This window comes from Equus quagga, chromosome 3 (assembly GCF_021613505.1).
Source record: "Equus quagga isolate Etosha38 chromosome 3, UCLA_HA_Equagga_1.0, whole genome shotgun sequence".
NCBI lineage: Eukaryota > Metazoa > Chordata > Mammalia > Perissodactyla > Equidae > Equus > Equus quagga.
The window spans coordinates 91,884,580-91,911,608 of NC_060269.1; the positions used below are offsets into that span (position 1 = coordinate 91,884,580).

The 27,029-nt window shown below is 35.6% G+C and overlaps 1 protein-coding gene across 1 annotated transcript in view; it reads right to left on the reverse strand.

Moving 5' to 3' along the window:
- Nucleotides 1-381: 381 nt before the first annotated feature.
- CFAP299 (cilia and flagella associated protein 299) overlaps nt 382-27,029 on the reverse strand; it is a 563,955-nt gene continuing 537,307 nt past the window's right edge. Inside the window, exons 5-6 of the mRNA XM_046657052.1 lie at nt 16,296-16,425; nt 382-614 (exon numbers count right to left, since the gene is read on the reverse strand). Coding sequence (XP_046513008.1) covers nt 519-614; nt 16,296-16,425 — 226 coding nt within the window. The 3' untranslated portion in view covers nt 382-518. The remainder of the gene's footprint in view (nt 615-16,295; nt 16,426-27,029) is intronic.

The window sequence follows — 27,029 nt, forward strand, 5'->3', positions numbered from 1 at the left end:
ATGCATTATCTCATGGGATATTTCAGATTTTACTTACCCATTTAGTGCTATAAAAACCTTTTATATTTATATTTCCTTCTGCCTGGCCTCCAATTTGAGAACTCTTATCAATATTCAATGATTTTAGGAGATAGCACTGCCACATGGCATAAGGTTTGGTCCACTATATTTGGCAACAGCAGGACCTGGAAAATTTTTGTTTTGGAAAATCTGAGCTACAAAATGTCACTAATTACTGTATTTTTGAAGTAGCAACAAGATTTTCTCTCATGAACTGTTGCAATCAGCTTCAGTGTTTAGGGGGAAAAAATTAGAAAAACCTCAAATCAGATTAAGAGACTATTTGTGCCACAAAAAGACAGTCAAGATTACAGTTTTCTTTCTAATTTCTTTATTAACTTTTATTATTCCAATTTGCCTTCCAGCTACAGGACTAATTTATTATTTTAATTTGCTTCTGGTTACAGGATTCATTTAAATTTAGCAGACCATTAGAGAACCATCTAACATGTTGGTAGTTAAGTCTTTCTTCTGGAAATGTGGTCAAAAATGACAGCTTGTATGTAGAGCTGTGTCTGGATAGGGGTTCTAGTAGAGTTGTCACCTGGTTGAGCCTAAAATACATAAATCATATTGTTAATCAGTCTAGTCCATGCAAATAATTGGCATTAAATGAATTTTCTTCTTGAGTCAATATTGTAGCAAACAAAACTAAAGAGGCTGTGGCCATCGAGATATTTCCACATTTCCCCCCAAGTTCTTTTTCCTAACAACAGTGACAATTCCAATCAAGACTTTGAGGCCCTAGATTGTGGCAATCCTAAAAATATCTAGGATCAAAGCAGTGTCCCCGGCTCATGATTGTCTAGTCTCTGCTGAACCCCATGGGTCACTAACTCTGCAGAATTCCCAGTGAAAGGCTTTGCAAGCTCATGCAATTTTAAGTTAATAAATCAGAAGAATCCTATCTTGATTTCAAGTTGTCAAATAAAACGTCTCGAGTTTGGAATTGATTCAGACTGGTAGAAGTACCCATATATGGTGGGTTTCATGAAAAGCTTCCTATCACTTTCAAAACTATTTGCTCTGCTTTTTTTCCCCTTCAAATTATAATCCTTGAAAAAAGATTTGTTCCTTTTACCTTTATTCAGGATAGTCTATCATACTGACAGGCTCCTAGGGACTCCTATGGGAACAAATATTCACTAATATGGTAATGATAAGAAAGAAGAGAGAGATACTAAAAGAGCTGGACAATATCTATAATTGGAAAATATTAGTCATTAGGCCTTTTCTATATTTGATGCTACTTGCTGTCTCTTCATTTCTCGTAGCAAGAGACGATGAGAAATTTAGAGCTGGGATTAGAGAAGATTTGGTATTGCCTCTTCCCCTGAGCAGTCAATTTCTTGTGCTAGGGAGAGAGAATATATTGGACCCATCTTTAATAAATAGAGTCAGTAAAATTATAAGACTTTGAAATGGGTCAAAGAAAAAGAGTGAGTGTCCTGAGTGGCTCACCCATCCAAGTTTTTTCTGCTTTTCATTTTTTGGTGCTATTTTACAACTATTCAAGTTGTAGAAAACTGATAATAACACAAAATATTTTTATCTACAAAGATGCAAATTAACCGTGCCCAGTGGAATGCAATTAATTATTCCTTTTTGCTCTGTATTGGGGCTTGCTTTGCATCTATTTGCAAATTAATTTCAAATTTTCTTATTCCCTATATATGTTCTGCTTTTTGAATTTTCCTTTGAACTGCTTATAATATCTTACTGGTTCCCTCTATAATTAATAAATTAAGTAAAATCTTTGGCACATTTATTTCATATCTGTATGAAAGTCACGATTATATCCTTTTTAGAAAAATTACCTTGTGAACATTTTGGAAGTTCCACGCAACGCCCAATGGATTCACCTGATGGCTGAGTGACCTGTGTTGCTGGAGGAGTACTGTACCTCATGGATGACTTATATCCAAGAATTTCTTCTCTTGGCTCCAAGAGGTAAATTCTCAGTAGCAATGGAACTTTCACTTTCCTGATCCTCTGTTTCTTTATATATTTGCCATTTTACTATTTTTGTGTTTTGCTTTTGTTTTTGGAACCTTTTCAATCAACAAATTGCTCCCTATTGGTGACAGCAATGATTCGGAATTTGGTTTTATGGTTTAAACTTTGTGATCTCTGTAAATGGATTAATAGATTATAGAGATTTATTCTGTCTTGGGTGAGAGACAACAGAGAATCTGACTTGTTAGTATTTTATTCTCTTTGTTTACTTTGAGCTCAAATTAAGAATCTTGTGCCCACCAGGAAAGAGAACAACTTTTGGATATATGGACAGATAATTTTTTGTCTTTTCTTTTGACCTGTGGCTAATGTCTAGATCTGAAGCTACAAGCTCTCTATGTATAGAGTCTGTGTGTATATGTGCTTATGACCTGGAAAGACCTTTTCATCTTTTTGTATGAGTATATAATATTTTCCTGAGAAGGGAACTAGTAAATTAAAAAAGTCTCCTAAATTAAAGGAAATCTGTTTCGATTGGCCTGTAGAATTCTTAGGTAAATAAGTTCTTCTATAAATCAAATATTAATAAAATTCCAAGAAAATGAGGAAATTAAAGTTTTGATACTTTAAATGTGCTAATAACTTAATATATAACTTAACTTTAATAACCTAAAAAGTTATTCTTACAGAAACTCAGAAGTGTTTTGAAAATTTAAGTTCATGTAATTAAGGCAAATTTTTGGTAAATCAAACTACTGAAGTAATTTTGGTTTAATACAAACAGCTTGTTCTCTGATTTATCAGTGTTAGTTATAATATAAGCATACTTATTTTCTACTTGGGTTTGCTTTTCGTAAATTTATTCAGGTATACTGATCAAATAAGCCGACATTTAAGATAATGAAAAATGTAAATCTGTATTCAACAAAATCAAATCATTATTCTGACAACTTTATTTCAATAGTGATTATGTTTTTTAGCATGTCACCTTGAATATAAGTCCCAAGATCTTCAGGTAACATAAAGCCTTAGACTACTATTAAGTTGAATTATATAATGAATGTTCATTAGATATCTAGATAATTTCTAATTAAGAATACTGAAAGTCTGATGTCTAATTATTAGGCATAATTCTAAGTTTATGTACTTTTGCTTATCTCTCATGGAAACTTCCTACCTTTGCGCCATGTTAATGTGCTCATTTTGTCTCTTTAAAAAGGTATGTGTGTGAGGGGTCGGCCCCGTGGCTGAGTGGTTAAGTTCGCACGCTCCGCTGAGGAGGCCCGGGGTTCGGATCCTGAGTGCGGACACGGCACCGCTTGTCAGGCCACGTTGAGGCGGCATCCCATATGCCACAACTGGAAGGACCTGCAACTAGGATATACAACTATGTACCAGGGGGGATTTGGGGAGATAAAGCAGAAAAAAAAAAAAAAAGAAATTAAAAAAAAAAAGGTATGTGTGTGACTGTAGAAAGTTGCAATATGAGCTTTGCTAGACTGTTAAAATGCTTTTGGAAGACAGACAGTTGTTAATTACCTACCTCTAGTTTTCTCTATGAAATAGGAGTTACTTTGGTTAAAAGTCACAATTAATGTGAATGGTTGAGATTACACTATGAGTAATAGGGACACGTTAATACCATGGTCTGTGCGCTTTTGTGTTCCAAAGAGAAAGTAGTTTTGTCCTAGAGTAGGGGTATGCACAGTAGTGGTTTTCAGGCCTTTCTTTTTGTTCCTTCTCAGAAACCCTGTACAATCTTGGGACTTGCTGAGGACCCCAAAGAACTTTCATGTGGGTTATAACTATCAATATTTACCATATTGGAAGTTGAAATTGAGAAATTTTTCAATACTTACTGATTCATTTCACCACAGCAACAACGAATATGCATTGAAATGCTAACAGAAACAACATCTTAGTATTAACATAAAAATTATTTTGAGCTCATGAATCCCCTAAGAATTGCTGTGATATAAAGAAGCAAAATGAAGGGCAAATTTGGAAGTAAACTTTGCATGCCTTGGTTTATAGTACTTGAGTCTAAAATGAAGAGAGAAAATGTGCTAAAATTTTAGTAAGTTTGCCTCATCTTAAGGGCTTGCTTTCTTGGGTTACTGGTTAATTCCTTTGCCTACTATAAGAAAGACTTTTCTTTCCTTTTTTTCCCTTAACCTTTTGTGTAATCTGTCTAGGTAGCAAATATTCTGTGTCTTACAAGAATAATTTCTTGTGCTTTATGTTGGATTTATTACATCCTTGATTAAGAAAGACAAAAAAATAAGAAAAAATAAAAGAAAGCAAAGAACAGAGATTCCTCACATAAAGAGCTAAAGATTTTTACAATCGTGTTAATGTCTATGTCTATTTTTAAATGTTTTATTATTTTAAATGTTTATTTAATTAGTTGACCCAGTATTATTTCTCTAGCACCCTGACCCTATCTTAATCAAGTGTCCAAATACCTTCTGATGATTTTTTTAATTTTTGCCTTTCAATAATTGGATTCTAAGTATAGAAAAAATTAAATAAGACTTTCAAGATATCTTTTATGTCAAAAACCACCTTTGAGATTTCCCAGAGGGTCCCTGGAAAAATCACAAAGATTTATTCTTTCACCTTTTAAAAGAGGTGCTGGGAATAATCAGGTTTGTCTGTAGAATTCTCTGTGAACAGTTGTCAAATCAGAAGAGGTGCTCACCTTTACCTAGGTAAATTTGTATAGATACAATATTATTAACATAAATATTTCAGAAATTTTGTATGCTTTATGAGAAGTCCCTGGAGTTATGTCATTGCCCTTGCTGTCTCATACCATGGTTTTACCCTCAGGGAAAACACTGATTGCAGCTCTCAAGTATATTTCCATCAGGTTTTCCTATCTTTATCAGAGTTCTGGAAACAGCAGGATAAGGTTATCAGTGATAATTTCAGCTAGTTTTTAAAAACACAAATGTTTAGGTCTTACTGCAAACTTACTAAATCTCTTTACTTGATATTCTTGGTATAGACAATTACGTCTCAGGATTATTTTATGTCCTAGGTCAAGATTCTTTTGCTCTATAAAATAGTTTTCATCTATTTCTTGAATCAGATAGAGTGTTTGCAGACTTCTTTTAAAATAAATTTAATCATTATCCTTAGATGGTTTCTCTAATTTGGGGATGGGGGCAGGGAATGGCTTTATTATCTTTGTTTTGCATGCCACAGAAAGAACTAAACTTCTTTGTCTGTTGTATTGTTCTTATTATGAACCCGCATCAGACTGTTCACATTTGAAAATTATTCGTAATAAATCATTCATAGCCATTTTAAGTCCTTATCATCTACAGATAGTGTTGTTTTACTCTGATGCTTCCCTGAAGTCTCTCTTCTAGATTATAGATGAGAATTTGTGTCTTCAACAAAGAGGAATAGTCTCAGAATCTTGTGGAAAAGGACTATACCAGGTACTTCAACTAGTGACACTTCAAATCTGAGATGGCGTAGATTAGATAACTTTCAGATTACACCAGGAGTGGACTGAGTTAGGATTTACAGGACCTGTTTTAGGCCAAATGGGAGGACTGCTAACCCAAGATCCAGTGTAATATTGTTGATATTCCAATATTCTGGAATATTATTGATCTTCTTTTAACACTCTATTTTCGAGATACACAAGAACACCCTTCTCTTTCTCGTTAAGCAATGTGTAACCCATAGCAATTTAGTAGACTCTGCTTTTGTAAACTGAAATGAAACCTTTTTAAATGATATCTGATTCTCACTTATTCCTCTAGGATTCAGAAATTTATAGTAAGTCTCCTTACTTTCCATGACCATTTAGCTATTTGCATAGGTTCAATAAGCAGCTGTCATCCTTTCTACCAGAATGTAATTGTACAAATTGTAAAACCAAGGCCTTGCCTGGGATGTCATATTTGAAAACAATGCTAGTTTAATCAGGTAGGAACAGCCACTCTTTAGGGATTAAGTTTGAATTTACTTATGGAAGCAATCCCTACAAAGTGCTGGCTTATTTCTTGGCTTAAAAAATCCAAGAATATTATATATTATACGTAAGTAATCTTAGGATATTTGGGGAACATTGAGAATAGAGGAATTTACCCAAATTTTAGGTATTTCAAGTGAAATATGGTGGAGAGCATTTATTTCTTTGGCTTGGGTTCCTAGCCTCAGGTCAACAAATAATGGAGGGTTTTAAAAATCCAATTTGAGACTCCTCGTGAAAACTTCCAGGCACAATTTAATTTATTATTTGTTCAAAGTTGTATGGCTTTAGAATTTACAAAGGAAACTTAAGGTGTCCTATGTGGTAAAATAACACTTTTACTGCATCTATGTAAACAATCAGGCAAATCTAATGAGGCCAGCCTTATTTTATAAGAATAATCTTTCTTTGAAATTATTATGATATAAAGAGGGGAGGAGACTGTCAGGGAAAGTTGTGAGGGACTTTGAAATGGGCAAAAATCAAACAGTAGCTATCTTGACTACTCAGTCGTCTAGGTTTTCTCATCTTCCATTGATATTACAACACTGTAAGTTGCAGAAATCTGATAATAATGCAAATAATTCTTGTCTGTATAAATGCAAAGTAGTTATATTCGATGGCATGCAACTGATTTTTGCCTTGATTTTGATAGACCAGTTTTGCATCTATTTGTAAATTCATTTCAGAATTTCGTATTCTCTTTGTATGTCTCTGCTCTTTGAAGTCCTCTTTGAACTAATCATAACATCTTACTGGTCCCTCATTAATTAATGAGTTAAAAATCCTTGACACATGTTCATTTTATGTCTATAGGAGAATCATGATTCTACCTTATTTTAAAAATTATTCCTTAACAATAGATAACAAGAATGCTAAAAACAATCTCACATATGCAACAACAACAACAAACAATGCAGTTGGTTGAGAAAATTCAGCACTTAGAAAACAGAAACTGTACACATCTGCTGGGGTGGTGAATGGTTAAGAAGAGTCATGGGAGTTGACTACGTGTTCAACTGTTGAGACCCAGAAGAAATCATGCTCTCTTTGAATTAGAAATAATCCCTTAACTGAGGTCTTGAACCTACAGTGACTCCGTGCCTGACTCGTGTGTTTTCTGGTGCCTGCTTCTTTGTCAATAGTATCAGTTCTTTGAAATTATAGAGGAAACAATTATTTTGTTTTGGTTCAATCATTTCATTCAGCCAGGAAACTAACTTTCCACTCTTTTCCCATATTCCTTGTCCTGATTCATGACAGTAAATTTTGTGAAAAAGTGAGCATGAATTGGAGGTAAACCTCTCTTCCTCAAATTTCTCCATTCTCATCTCCCTAGCCTGTAAAAGAGACCATTACCTTTGGCGTGATGTTTGCTTAGGCTGCCCTTCTAAGTAGAAGCTTAAAACCAGCAATTTTTCTTTGTCGTGTATGTTTTACTGGGATATGTACTTTTATTTTCACTGCAGATATTAAACTTGGATGGTGAAGGGTTATCATTTATACTTTCTTATTACTAAGCATTGATATACATATAATAATTCAAAATCATATATTTAATTATTTTCTTTCCCCCAGCTTACCTTCCCTGTGCTACACTTCATATGAGAGTTCATACATTGGACACTTAACAACAATGTGTTTATCTCTAGGGGTTGTTCCATAAGACTGCATATAAAATTAAAGTCAGTTTTCCAGGTCAAGAGGAGGGCATAGCATTTAAGTTTGGGGAGTTTTAATTCATAAACGCCAAGCTCTGTTATGTAATTTTTAATGTATTCCTCAAGGCCATTGACTTTAGCAGCAGTTAGTTGAGTAAATCTCTAATTTCCATGTGGTGGATTTTCAGTTCAGGTACACCAGGTGATTGCCCAGGGGAGAAAATGTTTTAAAAACTTCTTAGTATGTGGGTGTTTTAGGGCTATAATCAACCAAACATTCAGTAATTTGGGCGGCAAAACCAGAAAGCTGGCAAGGTCTCAGCTTTACTTAACAACTGTGACTGTGCCGTAGTTAAAAGCAATGTTTACAAGAGGCCTCTGAGGAAAATCCAGGAGCCAAAAAGTGGTAGTGATGATTCGGTAAGTGTCCCCTGCACCGTTAATTCAAGTTTGCATGGAGTTTGAGGGAGAACTGCCAGAGACTTTGAAGAATCCATAGCCTGGCTTAAACTATTCTATTCCGTATGCTTTTTTATTTTTTGACGACCAGTAGGAAATATACCTGGACCCTGTAAAAAGACAGATTATAAAATTGAGAACCTCCACTGGGAGGGTGGAGCTTCAAGACATTAAATTTGAACTGGCTGTGGAAAGGATGTAGGAATGTTATGGGCCTCCATTTTGAGAAGAGCAATTTCAAGCCTTTGACAGGCTCCCTCTGATTTTAATATCTGCTTGGCAAGGGAAATTAAGACCAGTCAATGAACTAGGGGGCAGCATTAAGGGGGCAATTAACACCTTTCCCACTAATAGGAGCAAGTGCTGGGGTGGGGGTCGCTTGGGAGGAACAGAACAGAGGAGAGAGGAGCTATGAGAAGATACTATTGGAAACTTCCCCTAAATTAAAACAACAATGATAAAAACCCACTAAAGGCAAAAACGTGTTTTTCTTGGTAGAAGTTACTTTTCATTTTAAACCTTGTTCACCTAGATATTCTTTTGCTCCTAGAAAATGAAAGTAGAATTTGCCATTTTTTTTTGGCATCTGTATAATATTCAATAATGACTACACGTTTATTTAAAAAATAATAAAATAATTGCTTCTCTCATTAACCCATGGACCTAACACATTGTCATTGTCCTGGACACCCCAGGTCAGAACTCCAAAGTTCAGTAAAGAACCCCCAGGGTTAATTCACTGACCAAGGAGAGAAAAGCACCAGAGTCAATTACTCTGGTAATTTTCAGCTAAAAATAGCGTTAGCTCTACGTATGTTTCTAGTGCCTAAGATCCTAAAATATTTTAAACTTAACCTCAAAAGTTTCCAGGATTATTTTTGGCCCTAATATTCATTTCTTTAACAAATATTTAATATTCAATTTATTCATTCCACCGATGTTTACTGAGCACCTATGATACGCTAGCACGGGAGACAAAATGGTAAAACGACCGGAAAGGGTCCCTGCCCCATGCTTCAGTTTATGCTTTACAAGTCTCCGTCACACAGAGTGTTTCATTTGAGCCTTGAGACAAACCTACCTGACAAAGCGATTCTTGATAAGGCAGTGCTAGCAAGAGTGCCAATCACCACCCCCACTCTATGATGATCCAAATAAGTGAGGAAAAACAGCAGCAATTTATCAGCGGAAGCATCTAATGTGGTCGGTCATGTGGAGGTTATCCAGAAGTCTTTGGTACATGGTTTGTACTTTCTAGTCTGTGCAGTCTCGGGAATGTGTAATTTAAACTACTTAAAATTAAGACTGTTGAATTAAAATTTGTTTTACAGGAACAAAGTTTATGGACATAGAGTAAAGTGAAGCAACAGGTAATAAAAATATTACTATGTAAAGCAGTGGATATCAAATCCAGCTAATCTTTAGGATCATCTGGCGAGATATTAAAAATATAGATCCCTGGGCCTCACCACAGGCCCATTCAGTTTGAATCTCTAGGGATGGAACCTAGGGTTCTCAGGACTGACTAGTGTGAGGAGAGAGGAAGAGGAAATATTTACTGACATGACAGAAATTGCTCCTAATCAAGCCGTGGTAGGTTGGATGTTGATAAAGAGCTCTCATGATAACATTTTGCATTCCAAAGTAACATGTTTTTATGTTTGAACAATTGTAATTTCCAAAAAGACAAGTCTGGATTGGAGGGCTCCTGATGTACAGTGAGGAGCACTGATTTGTAAAGAGAAAAGAATCAATCAATGCACAGTCTGCATTGCACATGCCTCCCAAGTTCTGTGACACTCAGGATGGATCCAGAAAGGTTTATTCGACAATAGTGTCTTTAGTTTCATCAATTTCCTACATCTAATAGAAACCACAGCATCTCTAAGATCTTTTAACATATTTTTTGTTTGCTTGTTTTGTCATCAGCCATTTAGCAAGCAACTATATTCAAGATGTACTCTATTAGACACTAAGCAAAGTAACAAAAAGGAGACTGTCCTACAGGGTTTCACGTTTTTCATAAATGATTTTCTTGTGTGTACCAATGAAGTTTAACCAAAAGAAAAATAACATCACCTCCTTTCAAAACGGTTTATGCATTTTCCCACTTGGAAATTTTGATTCTGTCATGACACAAATGATACAGATTCTCATCGAACTGTATAGAATGGCAAAAACTCATTAGATTTGGCTTCCACAGTTGGAGCTCAATTTTCTCTGAAAACTTCTCTGCCATTACTCTCCTCCCTGCACCTGGGGCTCAACCCTGGCTGCACAGTAGAATCACCTGGGGAGCTTTTGAAAAGTACAGACGCCCAGGCCTTGCACTCAGACCAATTCAACCAGAATCTCTGGAGAGGAGGCCAGGCTTCAGAGATTCTAAAGCTTCCTGGGTCATTCTGAAATCAGGCCTGTGCTGAGGAGCACTTCCTAGCCAAAAAGAGGTCCTCTCCCTCTCACGCAGCCACATGCTCTGTGCTTCCTTTAAATGTGATGTTCCTTCCTGCTAGAATACCCCTTCTACTCCAGTCCCCATGTCTTCACCACACCCACCCTTCAAGATTCAGTTCACATGCTATCTCCTCTATTATCTCAGTTTTTTTGCTGAGGAAGATTCGCCCTGAGCTAACATCCATTGCCAATCTTCCTCTTTTTTGCTTGAGGAAGACTGGCCTGAGCTAACATCTGTGCTAGTCTCCCTCTATTTTGTATGTGGGTTGCCACCACAGCATGGCTGACAAGTGGTGTAAGTCCATGCCTGGGATCCGAACCAGTGAACCTGGGCTGCTGAAGCAGAGCATGCTGAACTTAACCATTATGCCACGGGGCTGGCCCCTTAACTCATTTTTTAATGCATGTCTTAGGTCCAAAGTAGATTCTGTCTCCTCTGAATCCTTATAATGCTTTTTCTGTCTTCTCAGGTCACTTTCTAGCTTATTTCTGTCCATATTGTGTTTTCCCACCTACTCGCCAATTAACCGGTAAGGTTTTTAAGGCAAGAAACCCACCATTCTGATTTACTTTTTATACCTCACAGTGTCCAGTAGATGCTTAATAAACATCAAACGAGGAAGAGAAGGATGGAAGAATGAAGAGGCCACAGTCTTACTGACATCCATCCAGCTCACCTTTCTCTATACTTAAGGTAGCACTGGTCTCCCATTCTTCTCTCTCTCTCTCTCTTTTCTAAAGGTTGGGGTGAAGTAAGATCTCTCAACCACTTTTTCTAGGTAGATATGCATTGTCTAAGTTTGGTCTTTACCTGAATGATCAGGTAATACGAATATTAAAAAGATCAACGCAGAAACTTGCTAACTACAGCAGGACCCCTACTTCTAGTCCTCTTTACTCTTCGCCTGCTTTATTGTTATGCTCTCATCTTCTCCAGTTTTTCCTCCCAAGTCTGTCTGAATCTGTACTCTCTCATCTCCTTAAAACATAATTGTTATCCTGTTATTTCTCTGCACAAAAGCCTTGGCATATTTCCCCATTTCCTATCAACTCCAGTCCAAGATCCTCATCAGTTCTGCATTCAAGGCTTTTCACAACCTTTCCACACTTAATTCCCACTCCACTCCTTCTCTGAGCCAATGCAGGGGCCAAATTGAGCTATTTAGGTTTTCCTTTATCTGTTTTACACTCTTCAACATTATTTCTGCTAATGGGTTTTATTCCTGGTATTGCCTGTCTCTCTGTCTCTATGAGTTCAATTCCTAACCATTCTTCAAGTCCAGTTAAAAGATGACCTCTTCCATTATCACCTAACATTATTCCCAGTGCTGTCTCCTCACCATTCCCCCTCCACTGGCTCCTGCCCCAGATCAAAAGCCATCTCTTCTTCCACTGAATTTCCAAATCATTGCTCTTTTGCAACATATCGCTTTCTGCCTTATACGCAGTTATGTTTTTTACATGCCTGCTTCCTTAAAAATACTATAAGCACTTACAGGGCAAAGGTTGAAATCTTGCTTTCTTTACATCCCCTATTGTCTCATAATGCTTAAATTTAAGCTCTATTGCTAGATTCTACTAATAATGAACTATCTGACCTTGAGCAAGTCATTTAACCTGTTTGAATCAATTTGTTCATAAATCAAAAACATGTTCTAATTTAACAGTCTTAATTTGAGATGGTTTAAATTACACATTCCTGGAATTGCACAAGAAGACTTGAAAGCAATAACAAAATAAAGGTTTCTGCATAACCTCTACAAAACCTAAAATTATGGCTGCACTAGCTGTTTCCACTGATAAAGTCCTGGAATTTTTTTTTCTGACTTATTTGGATCAATATAGAGTGGGGTGGCTGTACCCTTTCTGGCTATCAATGCTCCATCAAGTGTCAGTGACATACTTCACTCCTCAACTTTTAATTAGAATAGCATTATTTTTGTGTGTTTGGAGGGAACTATTCATTCACTCATTTATTCCATGAATATTTATTGAGTATATATTAACTAGGCATTCTTCCAGGTGAATGAAAGAGGAGAGGGGAGCAAAGCTGGTGTAACTAAGGAAGATTTTTCCTATTTTAAGTATTCTATACCATCTCTCTCTCATTAGTAGATCATGAAGGTTTTAGACCACTTATGTTATTCTAAGACTCAAAGCAAACTCTTCCATAGTTAATGTTCCCTAAAAGCAGAAGAAAAATGCCTATTTTTTTTATTTGTCCAGCTAATGTAGGGGAGTGAGTGTAAAGTGCTTCCGCTGAATCCTTGTAAAGATAATACACTGGAAACATTTTGGTGGGTGTGAATTACTCAGACAAGCATTCTTCACTCAAAAATAGAAACTTGCCTTATTTGTTCCAGATGTCATACGGCTGCAGGGACGTTAAAGGCAGTGGTCCTGTTTTCAGTGCAACCAAACTCTTATTGCATTTGGAATTTCTTAACCAATGAACTCATATTACTTCTTCTAAGACCTGCACAATTTTCTTTTTTCCACTGTTACTATTCACAAACAACTAATTTTCATGGGAACCACACTTCGGAATTAATGAGTCTACGTCTGTGTTGTACAAAGAAAATACATCCTGTTTATTACTGTTTCCACCTTTCATTTATCTTGACCTCTTTAATTTTAAGCATAAACTATTTCAAAGAGAGGACTTGGAGGAAAGGAAAAGGAGAGTTGAGCTATATTGTTCTTATAATATTTTAGAGCACCTTAACTATAGAGTTATGAGAAGGTGCTCATCTTAGGAAGAATTTCAAGCAAAATTATTAAGAAAAAAAAATTGAGTATAAAAATATAATTCTTATCATTGTATATTTTTAGTTTTAAAAACTTGACATTTTAGCCTTTTTGATTCTCCTTTAGGTCTTTAAGAGCTGCTGTGTGACTGCATGAAATATAAAAGGATCATGACTCTTCGGAGAGGGTGAGTAAGTTAAGAAAATCCATAGGAGATGTACATGCTAATTTTATATCTAGTCCGTAAAAATGAAAATATGTGTGTTCTATTTTGTTCGAGAAAAGAGTGCCAGATCTCTTGAGATTATTGTCTTTTTATGGAGAGGGTTTTCTCAGATTGTGGTTCTTGGACAATCTGTAGCACAATCACATGGGCTGCTTATGAAAATATGTACTTCTGGGCCCAGTTGAGTTAGAATCTCTAGGAATTGGGCCTAGGCTGTAGACAGACCCAGAGATCAGAAAACAACAACAACAACAACACTCTCATCTTCTAGTTGTGTCATTGAAGCCCACGGAGTTTAATTGAATTTCTCAAGGCCATGCAGCCAGTTAGTAGTAAAGTAAGGCCTGGAATTTCATTTATTGGTGCTGAGACCAACATTTTTTTTCCCAGCAAGTCAGCTATTAACTAGTATCTTCAAAAGTATAAAAACTTAAATAAAATTTAAAGAAATATAAATATTCAAATATTATCAGGTGGTCCACCCAATAATTCTTTACTCTCATCACTAATTAACTAAATCCATGTTCTTTCTCCAGGATTTGGGAATACCTTTCCTTCAGACTCATCATGAATCTTTTGAATTATAATTAAAATCTTCCAGAAAAAAAAGAGGAAAATGTTATATTTCATGCATTGCTGGCTAAGTCTTTGAAATCTCATGATTGATTATTTTGGAAGTGAGTATTTTAGTTAAAGTTATTTGAACCATGTTCAAGTAACAGTTTGCATTCAATAATGATTCCACGAAGACCATAAAAACTATAATTCATGGCATACATTCTTGAAGTATGTATATTCCATTAGTTAAAATAGATCCCTAAAATAGTTTGTGTGATGTCATTCAAAACTAATTCAAATATTTGTTTCACACATCTTAATGGAGCTATTAATAATTTTATATCTTTTCTTATGTATATAGTTTCACCTTCTAAAAGGAAAAGACTCTGTGAATGCTATTTATTAAGTTTTCTGTATTTTGCCTCAACTGATAATATTTTGACACCCAGTTATGATAAGTAAAGAGATATCATTAGAAAGAAGTTGTCTGATAAACTTCCCTGGTATTCATAGATTCATAATAAATGTGACCCTAATGATTTTCAGGTCCAGTCCTTTATTTTACTACTGAGAAACCTGAGTCCAAAACAAGAGCAGTGTTTTTTGAAGGAGGTAGCTAGTTGTCTACCCAAAACTCTCTTCTCCCTTTCCCAGAACTCCTGTTTTCAGGAGTTTCATGGCCACCTGAATAAAGATTACATTTTCCTGGAGAAAGCAAAATACCATATGATTTCACTCATATGTAGAAGATGAAAAACAACAACAACAAACAAACACATAGATATAGAGAAAAGATTGGTGGTTATCAGAGGGGAAGGGGGGAGGGAGGAGGGCGAAACGAGTAAAAGGGCAAAAAAAAAAGACACCAAGTTTACATTTCCCAGTCTTCCCTGTAGCTAGATATGGCCATGTGACTATGCTTTTGCCATGGAACGTAAGTGAATGTTTGTGTGGTAGCTCTTGGGAAACTTCCTTAAAAGTATATCCTTTGAGCCCTCTGAGCTTCCTCCATGCATTCTGTTTGGGATGTGGTTGTTTTGGCTGGAGAGCTATTTCGGCCCTTGAGGAGGAGGGCTACACTGGCCCAGATGACTGTGGAGCTGCCCTTCCAACTTTGGGCTGACACTATCTAGACTCACACATGGGAGAGAAAGAAGCTTCTATTCTGTTTAAGTCACTGTCTTGGGGTTTCTGGTATGGGTTTCAGTATGTGACTGCAGACAATAATTTATTTTTTGCTACAGAATTTCATTCATTAATTCTTTGAGCACATAGTTATTGAGCACTTTTTATGAGAAAGGAACTGTACCAAGTGGATATGAAACAAAAATCATTTTATTTTTGATTTTGAATTTCGAAAAAGTTTTTGGAACCAGACTCCCCTTTTCTTTTAGTCTATCCTTGCCCCTATCCCAGGCATAGCACGCAATTCCTATTCTTTCACGATGAAGGAATAGTTCTCTTGACTTTGGATTTTAGATTGATGCTGTCATGTGAATAACATATTTTTCAAAAGTTAAAAAAACAGCCTATGCAACTCAAGCACGTATGACTTTAAGTAAAGTTTTAACCTTCACCCCCAAACATATGACAAGTCATGATTAAAAAAATCATGATGCAATGCTGTCTTTGAAAATGTGTAAGATATAAATATTTGTCCTTGAACAAATTCAAAATATCATGGAACATGTCTTTAAAATATTAAAAGAAAATGTATTTTCTAAGTTAACACTTAGAAATACACGAAGGGCCATACTGCTTTCAGTGTTAGTCACATATCAAAAGGGATATTAGAATTCTGGGTACGTATGTGAGGTGAGAGATTCCCCTCCCTAAATGACTCATCACCCCATTTAGAGCAAAAAGTGACTGCACATCCCCAGGATTAGAACAAACAAATGTGTTGCCCACCAGCTCCCTGATCTAATTCTGCTGCCAGGTGTGGAACAATGTTCACACTTGCAAGTTCTATTTAAATTTCCCCCAAACTCTTTATTATTGATTTCTGATAATTTATTTAGTTTTAGAGTTTTTCTTTAATAGTACATGCTCTAAGTTTCAACATAGTTTTTCATTTCTAGATTTAAAAACTTAAGTGTGTCAAATATTTAATAGATTTTTGAATAATGGTAGAAATACAATAAAGTTTGGAGAGATATATAAATGTCAAAAGCAGACTTACCTTTGGGTCCACATTGAGAATTTTTCTGTCTCTCTTGTATTTGAAAAGTAAGCCTTCTGGATTATCAGCAATCACTTGATAATTGGGAGTAGAATTACAAACAGCAATATGATTGTCCCAGTTGTAAAAGCTATAGAAATAAATATTTATTAGGGATTAATATGAAGAATACATTAAATTGACAAATATATTTCAGAAAATATTTGGGGCAGTTCAGTTTCAAGATAAATGGATTGGATAAAGTCTATACAATCATGTAGAACACACGTGATTAAAATTCTCGCAGAAAAGATTAGACTGGATTATTCTCAAATCATTTAGATACATATTTATGACTATTTTGCATGATTTCCTGGTTTGGACATCTAGGACCTAGAGTCTATCCTAGTATTATATTCCCAGGAAGTCCAGAAGAAAATTGATGCAATTTAAGGCTATTTCTTCCAGCTCAGACTCTTCAGGATATTAAGAGTATTCAGGGTATTAAGAGACTGTTTACTGGAAGGAAAGGCAGGCTAAGTCACCTCTTTTCATTCAAAACAAATTAATTCATTTCTTTCAGGCTCTATTTTTCAGTAATAAGTTTCCCAGGGAGAGAGGAAACTATTTGAGTTTGAAAGGTTACCATAGGCCAGGCATGATGTGATGTAGTCTGTCGCAACACCCATATGAAGCTGAGTAGACTAGGGGAGGTCAACTAGCATGGGTAAGGCCCTGCAAATATTGTGTCATAGGACTAATATTTCAACCCAGATCTGTGTGTTTCTAAGCATACGCATGCTCTTTCTAGTGTTTAACATTGCCTGCATTTTATCCTTCTTTTGGTTAATCTTCTATAAAAACTCCTATTTTTTCTGTGTCTTCTTTTATACCCATTTGTGAAAAATGAATACAACACTGTCTTATAAGTTGGAAGAATCCTCAGTACAGTCATGTATCACTTAAGGACGGAGATAAGTTCTGAGAAATGCATCCTTAGATTAATTCGTCATTGTGTAAACATCATAGAGTGTACTTACACAAACGTAGATGGTATAGCCTACATACACCTAGGCTATATGGTACTAATCTGATGGGACCACTGTCGTAAATGTGGTCCCCCATTGACTGAAACTTCGTTATGCAGTGTGTGACATATACTTATCTTACACATATTATTCCTGTTAACACATTTCTAATATTATGTTAATATGTTCAAATATGAACACATTTCTGTCTAATGTTATCCTATTTCTGGGTTGTTTTGCCCTCATTACTCTCCTTCTTCATTTTGAAAGAGCAGACTTCCTTGATTAAACTCACTCTGAATTACATTGTTTTCTGAGGTATCAACTTTCATGCTATATCACCTGAAAATGAAATGAAAATATCACCTCAAATTTTTCAGTACCCAGAAAGGACCGATTACGTAGATCATATATTTGTATTATTGGGGGGCATATTAGTGAGAACTATTCTATTTTGTCCCCTACTACTGTTTCATGGTCAAGACACAGGAGTGTCTGTTCTTTCTGAGGCACTGGGTAAGGAAAAGTGGTTTTCCAACCATCTTTGTCTATTTAGTCGGTCCTCCCCAAGAGAGCAGGAATGATTATCTGATTGGTGAAGTGAGGAAAGGAGCTGAGCATTCATGGCTTTGTAGATCCTACTTTAGCTAGCTTTCATAAGTGAAGTATATCACAGCAGGCTCAGCCCCTAACAGGGTGATGGTAGGGTAGCAGCCTATAGTCCTGGTGATAAATTCAATTCAGTGGTGAAGGTATTAGGAGCTAGTCTGACTACGCACCAAGCTTGGTTCTCCAATTCAGTTAAATCTATAATAAAGAAGATAATTTGACCTCCCTCTTACTGGCTGTTCAGTTAGGAGATTGCTAAATTGGAATATGGGACATGGGTGTGATTCTAAACCTTACACAGAATTCTCTCTAAATAATTATCTATGAGATATATAGATAATTCCAGTAAAATGCCTGAGTCATAGGTATGCTTAGAGTGGCATGATTTATATCACACATTCCTATCTTGTTGCTCAGGCCTCAAATTAAAAGCCTTATTGAAGTGCAGGCGGATTTTACATATCTAGTCTTTACATAAGAAAGTTAATTTGTATAGCACATGGTACTTTTGATGAAGCAATTAGGATTGTTTGTTAATACTTTTTTTCTCTTAGGCAGGGATGGCAAACAGGTTTCATTTCACATGCCAATTCTAATAGCTAATAATTATTTAATAAAGATAACTAACATTTATTTAATAAGTACCATGTGCTGGGTACTGTTCTGAGCCTAATGAATCTATTATCTCATTTAATCTTATCACCAATCCCATGAGTAGGTATAAAATGATCTCATTTTATGCATGCAGAGCTCAGGTGATCCTGAAGTGTACTTGTGGATGAAAATGGGGGACTGGATTTGAGAAGATACTAAAAAGTGGACTTAATGGTTCTGAGAAAGATATCAACAAAATAAGAGTCTAGGATTACTCTCAGATTTCTTGTTTGCATTCTTAAGTGTATGGAATTACTTACTAGGATATAAAATCCAAGAGAAGGAAGAGATTGCAGGAGGTGGGGGGGGAGGCGGAGTTCAGTTTTGGACATGTTGAACTTGAAAGCCCTGTGAAACATCCAAGAAAATGAAAGCAAGATCTTGGTTTGTGTTGGTTACTGCCCTATTTCCAATACTTCCTCTTGGCCCATGCCTGACACATGGTAGACACTGAATGCATATTCATTGAATAAATAAATAATGGATGAATTTCTGGACTTCAGAAAGTTTCTAAGATCAAGTAATAGATCTGGAAGTATTCAGCGGTACTTAAATTCAAAGAGGTGGCTTAGATGAACAAAGGAGAACACAGAGACAAGATGAAATCTGGGAACATCAATTTTACACGGACAAAAGAGGAGTCAGCAAAGGAGAGTAAAAAACAGTGATCTGAAGCATCAGTAGGAACCAGGAGAGTTCTTTTGTTGCAAAAACTGAAGAGAGGAGAATATATCAAGAAAGAGCACTTTAAGAAACACAACAGTACCAAATACTTCATAAATTATGTCAGATATGAAAAGAATTCATCAAAATTTGCACTGGCAAGGATGTTAAAGGGAGAGCAGTTCCAATGAAATGGTGGGAGCAAAATTCAGATTGTGAGAATCTAAGAGAACATGAGAAAAGATTACTGAATAAAAATAATTCCTTTAAGAATTTAGTTGTGAAGGAAACAAGAAAACCAGGACAGCACTAGAGAAGGATAAAAAAATTAAAGACAGGTTTTGTGTTTTTCTTAAGATGGAATATGCTTGAGTATGTTTCCAGGGTGTGAAGAGGGAAAAGTAGAGAAAGCATGACTCTAAAGGGGTAGGAGCCAGCCCTGGTGGTCTAGCGGTTAAAATTCAGTGCTCTTACTACTGTGGCCTGGGTTTGCTTCCCGGTCAGGGATTCACACCACCTGCCTGTCGGTTGTCACGTTGTAGTGGCTGCATATTCCTGTGATGCTGAAAGGTATGCCAGTGTTTTTTCAAATACCAACAGGGTCACCCATAGTGGACATATTTCAGTGGAGCTTCCAGACTAAGACAGACTGAGAAGAAGGACCTGGCCACCCACTTCCAAAAAAATTGGCTATGAAAATCCTATGAATAGTAGCTGAGCATTGTCTGATATAGTGCAGGAAGGTGAGAAGATGGCTCAAAAAGACCAGGCATGTTCCCTCTGCTGTACACAGGGTCAGTAGGAGTCAGAATCAATTCCACAGCACTAATAACAAAAAAAAAGGCAGGAGCTGTAAAAGGTTTTGTCATAGAAAATTACATATGAGATGTATCTAACATGCAACAGCACTATGCTATTCCTTTGTCTATGTAAACTAATCTGATTTTAGTAAGAGCCCTGCATATTAATTACCACTTATATTAGATAGATGAGGGGACTGAAGCTGAGAGAAGATAATTTTTTTAAGTTTGTGTATCTAAGAAGTACTAGAATACAGTCTCAAATCCAAACTACAGAATCTAAAACAAGTGTTCCTTAAAAAAATGTTTTTTTCTATTGTGGTAAGAATACGTAAGAGGAGATTTACCCTCTTAACAGTTTTTTAAGTGTATAATACATTAGTGTTGACTATAGATACAATGTTGTACAACAGATCTCTATAGCTTATTTATCTTGCTGAACTGAAACTTTATGAGCATTGATTATAAACTCCCCAATGCCCCTTTCAAGTGTCCCCAGGCAACCACCATTCCATTCTTTGATTCTATGAATTTGGCTATTTTAGACACCTCATATAGGTGAAATCATATAGTATTTGTCTTTCTGTGACTGGCTTGTTTCACTTTGCATAATGTCTTCAAGGTTCATCCATGTTGTCACATATTGCAAAATTTCCGTCTTTGTTAAGGCTGAATAAATATTCTAGTTTATCTATCAAATTTTATCCATTCATCTGTCAATGGACATTTAGGTAGTTTCCACACCTCGTCTTTTGTGAATAGTTTCTTTTAGACCACATATATTTGAGCAGTGTTTTAAATCCATTCAGCCAGTCTTTGTCTTTTGATTGAGGAGTTTAATCCATTTACACTTAAGGTAATTATTGATAGGGAGCATTTTACTCTTGCCATTTTATTGTTTATGTTAGCCTTAGAGTTCTTTTGTCTGTTTTTTTCTCTCTTGCTGACTTCTTTTGAGTGTTGTTGATTTTTTATTGATATGGGTTGAATACTTTATCTTTTTCATTTGTGTATCTTCTATATTTTTTTGTGGTTACTTTGGGATTCACATAAAATATCTTATATTTTAACAGTCAATTTTAAGCTAATAATAACTTAAGTTCAATCACATACACAAACTTTACACTTTAACTTCTCCCCCCATACATCCTATATTGTTGTCATGATTACATCTATTCATACTGTGTATCTTTTAATGTTTTTGTTATAGTTATGTAATACTTTTGTTTTTTAACTTTTATAGTAGAATTAAAAATGGTTTATTCACTACCAATACAGTATCATAGTAGTCTGTATTTGTTTATATATTTACCTTTATCAATGAGTTCCATACTTTCTTATGCTATATTACTTCTCTTTAGCTCTCTTTCATTTGAACTTGAAGAACTCTCCTGAGCATTTCTTATAAGGCAGGTCTAGCAGTGATGGGCTCTTTCAGCTTTTCTCTGTCTGGGAAAGTCTTTATTTCTGTTTCATTTTTGAAGGGCAGTTTTTCTGGGTATAGTATCCTTGACTGGTAGCTCTTTTCTTTCAGCACTGTGAATATATCATCCCACTCCCTTCTGGCCTGCAAGGTTTTTGCTGAAAATCTGCTAGTTGTCTTATGAGGAAGGGATTCCCTTGGATGTGACAAGTTGCTTTTCTCTTGCTTCTTTCAAAATTCTTTCTTTGTCTTTGACTTTTGACAATTTGATTATAATGTGCCTCAATGTGGATTTCTTTGAATTTAATTAGTATCCTTTGAGCTTCCTGGTTCTGGATATCCATTTCCTTACCCAGATTTGGGACGTTTTCAGCCATTATTTCTTTGAATAAGTTTTCTGTTCCTTTATCTTTCTCTTCTCATTCACACATAATGTGTATATTGGTCCCTTGATGGTGTCTTATAAGTCTCTTAAGTGTTCTTCACTCTTTTTCATTCTGTTTTCTTTTTGCTCCTCTGACTTAACTATTTCCAATGACCTGCCTTTGAGTTCACTGATCCTTTCTTCTGCTTTATCTAGTCTGATGTTGAAAACTTCTAGTGAATTGTTTTAGTTCAGTTATTGCGTTCTTTAGCTCCATAATTTCTGTTTTATACTTTTTAACATTTTCTCTTTGTTGGATTTCTCACTTTGCTCATGCATTGTTCTCTTGACTTCAGTGAGCATCTTTATGATATTTTGAATTCTCTTTCAGGTAAATCATGTTACTCCATTTCTTTAGGGTCAATTTTTGGGGATTTACCTTGCTTATTTTTTTGAAACATCTTTTGCCTGATTCTTGATTTTTCTTGACTCTCTGTGTGGATGCCTGCAAATTAGACCTCTTCTAGTCTTCACGGACTGGCCTCATACAGGAGAAGACCTCCATCAGTCAGCCTGGCTAGAGATGCTGTGGGCCTCTTCCAACTTTGTCCCTTCCCAGTTAAAAGAAGGCAGCTGTGGGTTTTGTCTGCTTGCTCTGTGATGAGCAGGGCATAGGCTCTATGGTGTCTACCAGCCCAAGTTGCTGTCTCCATTCTCCCATAGGTGGGTAGACCTTGCTTGACCCATCAGAGTTCCAGAACTGACAAGACAGAGGCCAGTGGTCTGGGGAGCACTCTCAGAAAACTTAAGGGTCTGGATGCTCAAACCAACCTCTTCCTCCCCTGGGAGAAGTGGAGAGCTAGGGGGTTTCTTGTTGATCATAAGGTTCTGTGCCAGAAGTAAGGAATTCTAGCAAAAGGGTGTCCTAAACCTCTTTACTGGCTTTAGTGAGGCTAGTTTTCCTTGGCTGCAGGAGCCTTTCAATTAGTTTCTAGATGTCTCACAAAGGGAATTTCTCTGGGAATTGTTGCCAAATCTGTGTGTTTGTAGGAGGAGGGAGGTTCCAGAGCTTCCTCCTCTGTAATCTTGCTGATGTCACTAATTGAAATGCTCTTTTTATCTGCTACTCCTTGATTACTTTCAAGTGGCCAAGTAATTGTCAATGCAGAATGGGTTAATGTATATTTTAACCTTAATTTAACCTCATTTTAAGCCACCTATATCCAGATCCACACTCTAGATGTTGTTGTAACTCATAACTCAATTTGAATTTTTATTGTCTATTAGTATTCCTTGTTAGTTCATTTACATTACTGTTTTGATCTTATTGAGGCCTTGGGGTTCCTTAGCTCACTCTTTTTATCTTAATTTACAACAACTAATTTCTTTACTTATCCATGATTCACAAGAAACTTGCCAGTAATCACAACTTTATTCCTCAATTGACCTTGGTTATATTGAAAAACACTGGCTCTAGATCGATTCAAATGTTTGTCTTCTCTGTTCCTGCATACGGCCTTCTGACAACTCTTGCTGAAAATAACATACTGTACCATTGATGTAATTCTAAATCCAAATCTATAACCCCAGTTGCATTCCAGACACTGCAGAGTAATTTTTTACATGTCTCTAGTTATCTTTCTCTATCACTCATTATAGTGTTCATGTCTCCTATTCCTCTATTTTCCTCCTTATTCTCAGAAGATGACCTCACTTCTTACTTTATTAAGAGAATAAAGGACATTAAATGGGAAAATGATCAACATCCTGTCCCATTGTTAGCAAATTTATTTATATTGACAACGTTCCCTACCTCCTTCCATTCAACTCAGAAGAATAGGTGTCCCTCTTCACTTCCAAGACAAAAATCATCTCCAGATGTGTTCTGAATTCCACCCCTTATTGTCTCTTTAGTTACTTCAAAAAATTATCCCAAATTTCTCTAATATAATCAAACTCACCTCACCATAAATTTTTTCCCAGGAACTAACAAACATATGTAAATGATCCCAACTAAATGAAAAGCAGAAAGAAAGGAAGAAAGAACAAAAGATGGAAAGAAGTAGAAAGAAGAGAAAAGAGAAGATTGAAAAAATTCCTCAAACTCAGATTCTTTTTCTCCTAATACATTATAATTAACCCCATCTTCTCTACGCCAACTTACCGCACCCCTCCTCCATCTTAGTTCTCTTGTCTGAGCTGCTGATCCACATCACCTGCTCAAATGTACTTAATGGGATAAATCATAGACTTCTCAATCTCAACATATCAAAAGTTAAATTTTTCTTTCCCACCCTCCAAACCTATTTATCCTTGCTGTACACTCCATATCAATAAGTGGCACTCAACAAATGTTTATTGATTAAACGAATGATATGTGTCCACCTTTACCATTATTACTTATGATATAATTGATTATATTACTTTCAATTATTACAGAATTAAAATAAAGATGTAGCAAGAAAAAATATTTAAAAAAGAAATTAAGAGAATTGATTTAGAACATTGATCTGGGACGTAGGAAACCTGATTTAGTGGTTTCAATTTTCTCTTATCTAAAGTTCAGAGGTTGAACTATATATTACAGTGGTTCTTTACAATGCTAATATTCAATGATTATAAAAGCCTCCTTTGATTCAGTGAGTTCTTACACGTTATTTTATGTCTTGGTGTTCACATCTTGAAAATACTGGTAGAAAAGTTCAAATGTACTGTAACTACAATAGACAGAACAACAATAAGAGATAATTTATGTGAAATGATTTAGGGTTTTTAGAATAAAAGAACAATTTCCATTTGCTTCCTATAATAAACATCCTAGGAATTGGGCATTTTACTGTATAATAGTGTACTTATGCACAACTTATATAAATAAATCGGAATAATAAAATTAAATAAATATGTGTAAAGTCTGTTTATTAAGTGGTAAGGAGACCTCATGTATATTTTTGGAAACAACTACCTGTTTGTCATCTAGTTTACATGATAACTCCTGATACCAGAAAAAATACTTTGATGACATCACAGGGCAACAGAGCTTTGGACCACAAGGGGGAGTAAATTTCAAAGCCATTGTCTCCAGAATACCTTGTTCTAGTTTTGCTCAATATCTTCCTACATATGGAATGGAAAAAACATACTTATGAAAATTATGACAGCACAAAATGGAAGTTATTAAAGATTTTAAAAAATTGTACATAAAAATACATTTAAAGGCAAGCTAAGGTCTTAGGGGTGAATATAGAATAAAAATAATGATTGTAACAAACTCCAGTCTCCAATATGTAAAGCATAGAGAAAAAACGAAATCATTACCATGCTCACATGAAATCTGACATCACAGAGAACACATCAATGAAACTGAAGCTATTATTGACTAAGAGATTGTCTCCATGAATATAACCAATAGTTTTTAATGATTAGGAAGGAGTTTTTGTTTCAATCTCCATTAATAATGAAATCTTTTTGGTTTTATACATCTAGACCAGCAAGCTTTGATAGTGCCTAAGACTTGCATATGGTTATAAAGTTAAAATGCATTTCATTTGAGAGAAAAAGGAAGAACAAATATTTATACGATATAATTTTTAGGACAGAGAGATATTCATATTTAAAGGAATTTTGTAACAACAGAAATAAACTCAAACATCTATAAAACTAGCTTTTGTGAAATCAAAAGATTTTATTGAAAATGAAAATTCAAGAGATTTCATATCAATCATGGGGATGTTTAAGTGTTAAACATTATTGTCTCTTTTTTTTATCTCTGTGTTGACAGCCAGTCAGTAGGATCGCCTTATAATTTTATGGTCCAAACTAGAATCCTTTTGAGAAAGAAGATAATTGTGCCAAGACAACAAGAGTAAGCCCAGATGATGCCGGGCAAACTGAGATGTGTGGTCTCTACACCTACAAACCATTTAAACACTGCTGTTTTAGAGTTGATTTATCCAATGTTTGAGTAAAAGGTTTCCAAAGTTTTGCCACAGATTTGCCAGAAATATGATAAAGATGTTTAAACAATGCTAAAACATGTTTTCTTATGGTTGATCCTTTTTATTTCATTTTATTGCTGTGGAAAATTATATTATATGGAATTGCAATTGTGGTATAGAGACATGAAATTTAATCTAGAATAATAAATATTTCTGTTCTTTTTCTATTTTTTAAATAATATCAAAGCAGTAAAACATTCTATAATAATTTTCTGAAATATCATATTCCATGTAAAAACACAGGTTTGAACAGTTATTTTGGTTGGTAAGAATATGAAATCTAAAGTTTAGTGTTTCCACAAGTTAGTTCACTTGGCTCCTATTCATGGCTATGTATTGTATCTCTAATTTCAATCAGCTATTTAATAAATGCATGTGCCAGCTGGAAAACACGGATAACTGTTGAATAACACACTGTAACTATTAAAATAATTGAGAACATTAAAAGCCCTAGTGACAGATTGTCAGAAGTGTCATTCAATTCAATTCAACAAAATTTTGAACATCTATTCTGTGCCAGGAATGGTCCTGAGTATTTAACAATGAAAAGGAATGGTTCTTACCTTCAAGGAACTCATAGTCTATGGGATGTCAAAAATGCAAACAAAGGATTATAATACAGTGTGAAAAATGATACAATAGAAATTTATGTGAGGTGTTTTTGGACAGCAGGGGTCAAGAAAGAATATACATCTTGGTGAAATAGATTTCTAATGAGATTTTCCTCACGGAAAGCAGCAGGGTCAAGCATTCCAGGTAGAAGAGATAGTAAAACTTAGAAAAGATAAGAACTGAAAAATGTGCATATATCAGTGCTAATCACTATGAGAGATTTTCAGTAGTACAATGAAAGATGAAGGAGAGGGTAAATTGCTGTGAGTTGAGAACTAAACGTGAAATACGATTCTTAACTGTCTCCTCCCAAAGTGCAGAAATGTTGGTTGTGCCCTGCCTTTGGAGCTGGAGTAGGCTCAGAGTTAAGGAAGCAAGGAGAGCTGGTAAGGCTGGCTTGGGATCACTTTAAGGCAGATAGATAGAGGGAGTGTTCATTGCCAGCTGGCCATCGTTCCTAAATTTTCACTTGAGTAAGAAGACAGATGGGCACCTGCCTGGCATGTTCACCATGTCATGTGCTCTCAACGAAAAGTGTGGTGTCAAGTGGATGGACTGGTTGCAGAAGCTGCTGTAGGAGAGATGAATGGAATATAATACCTAGGAT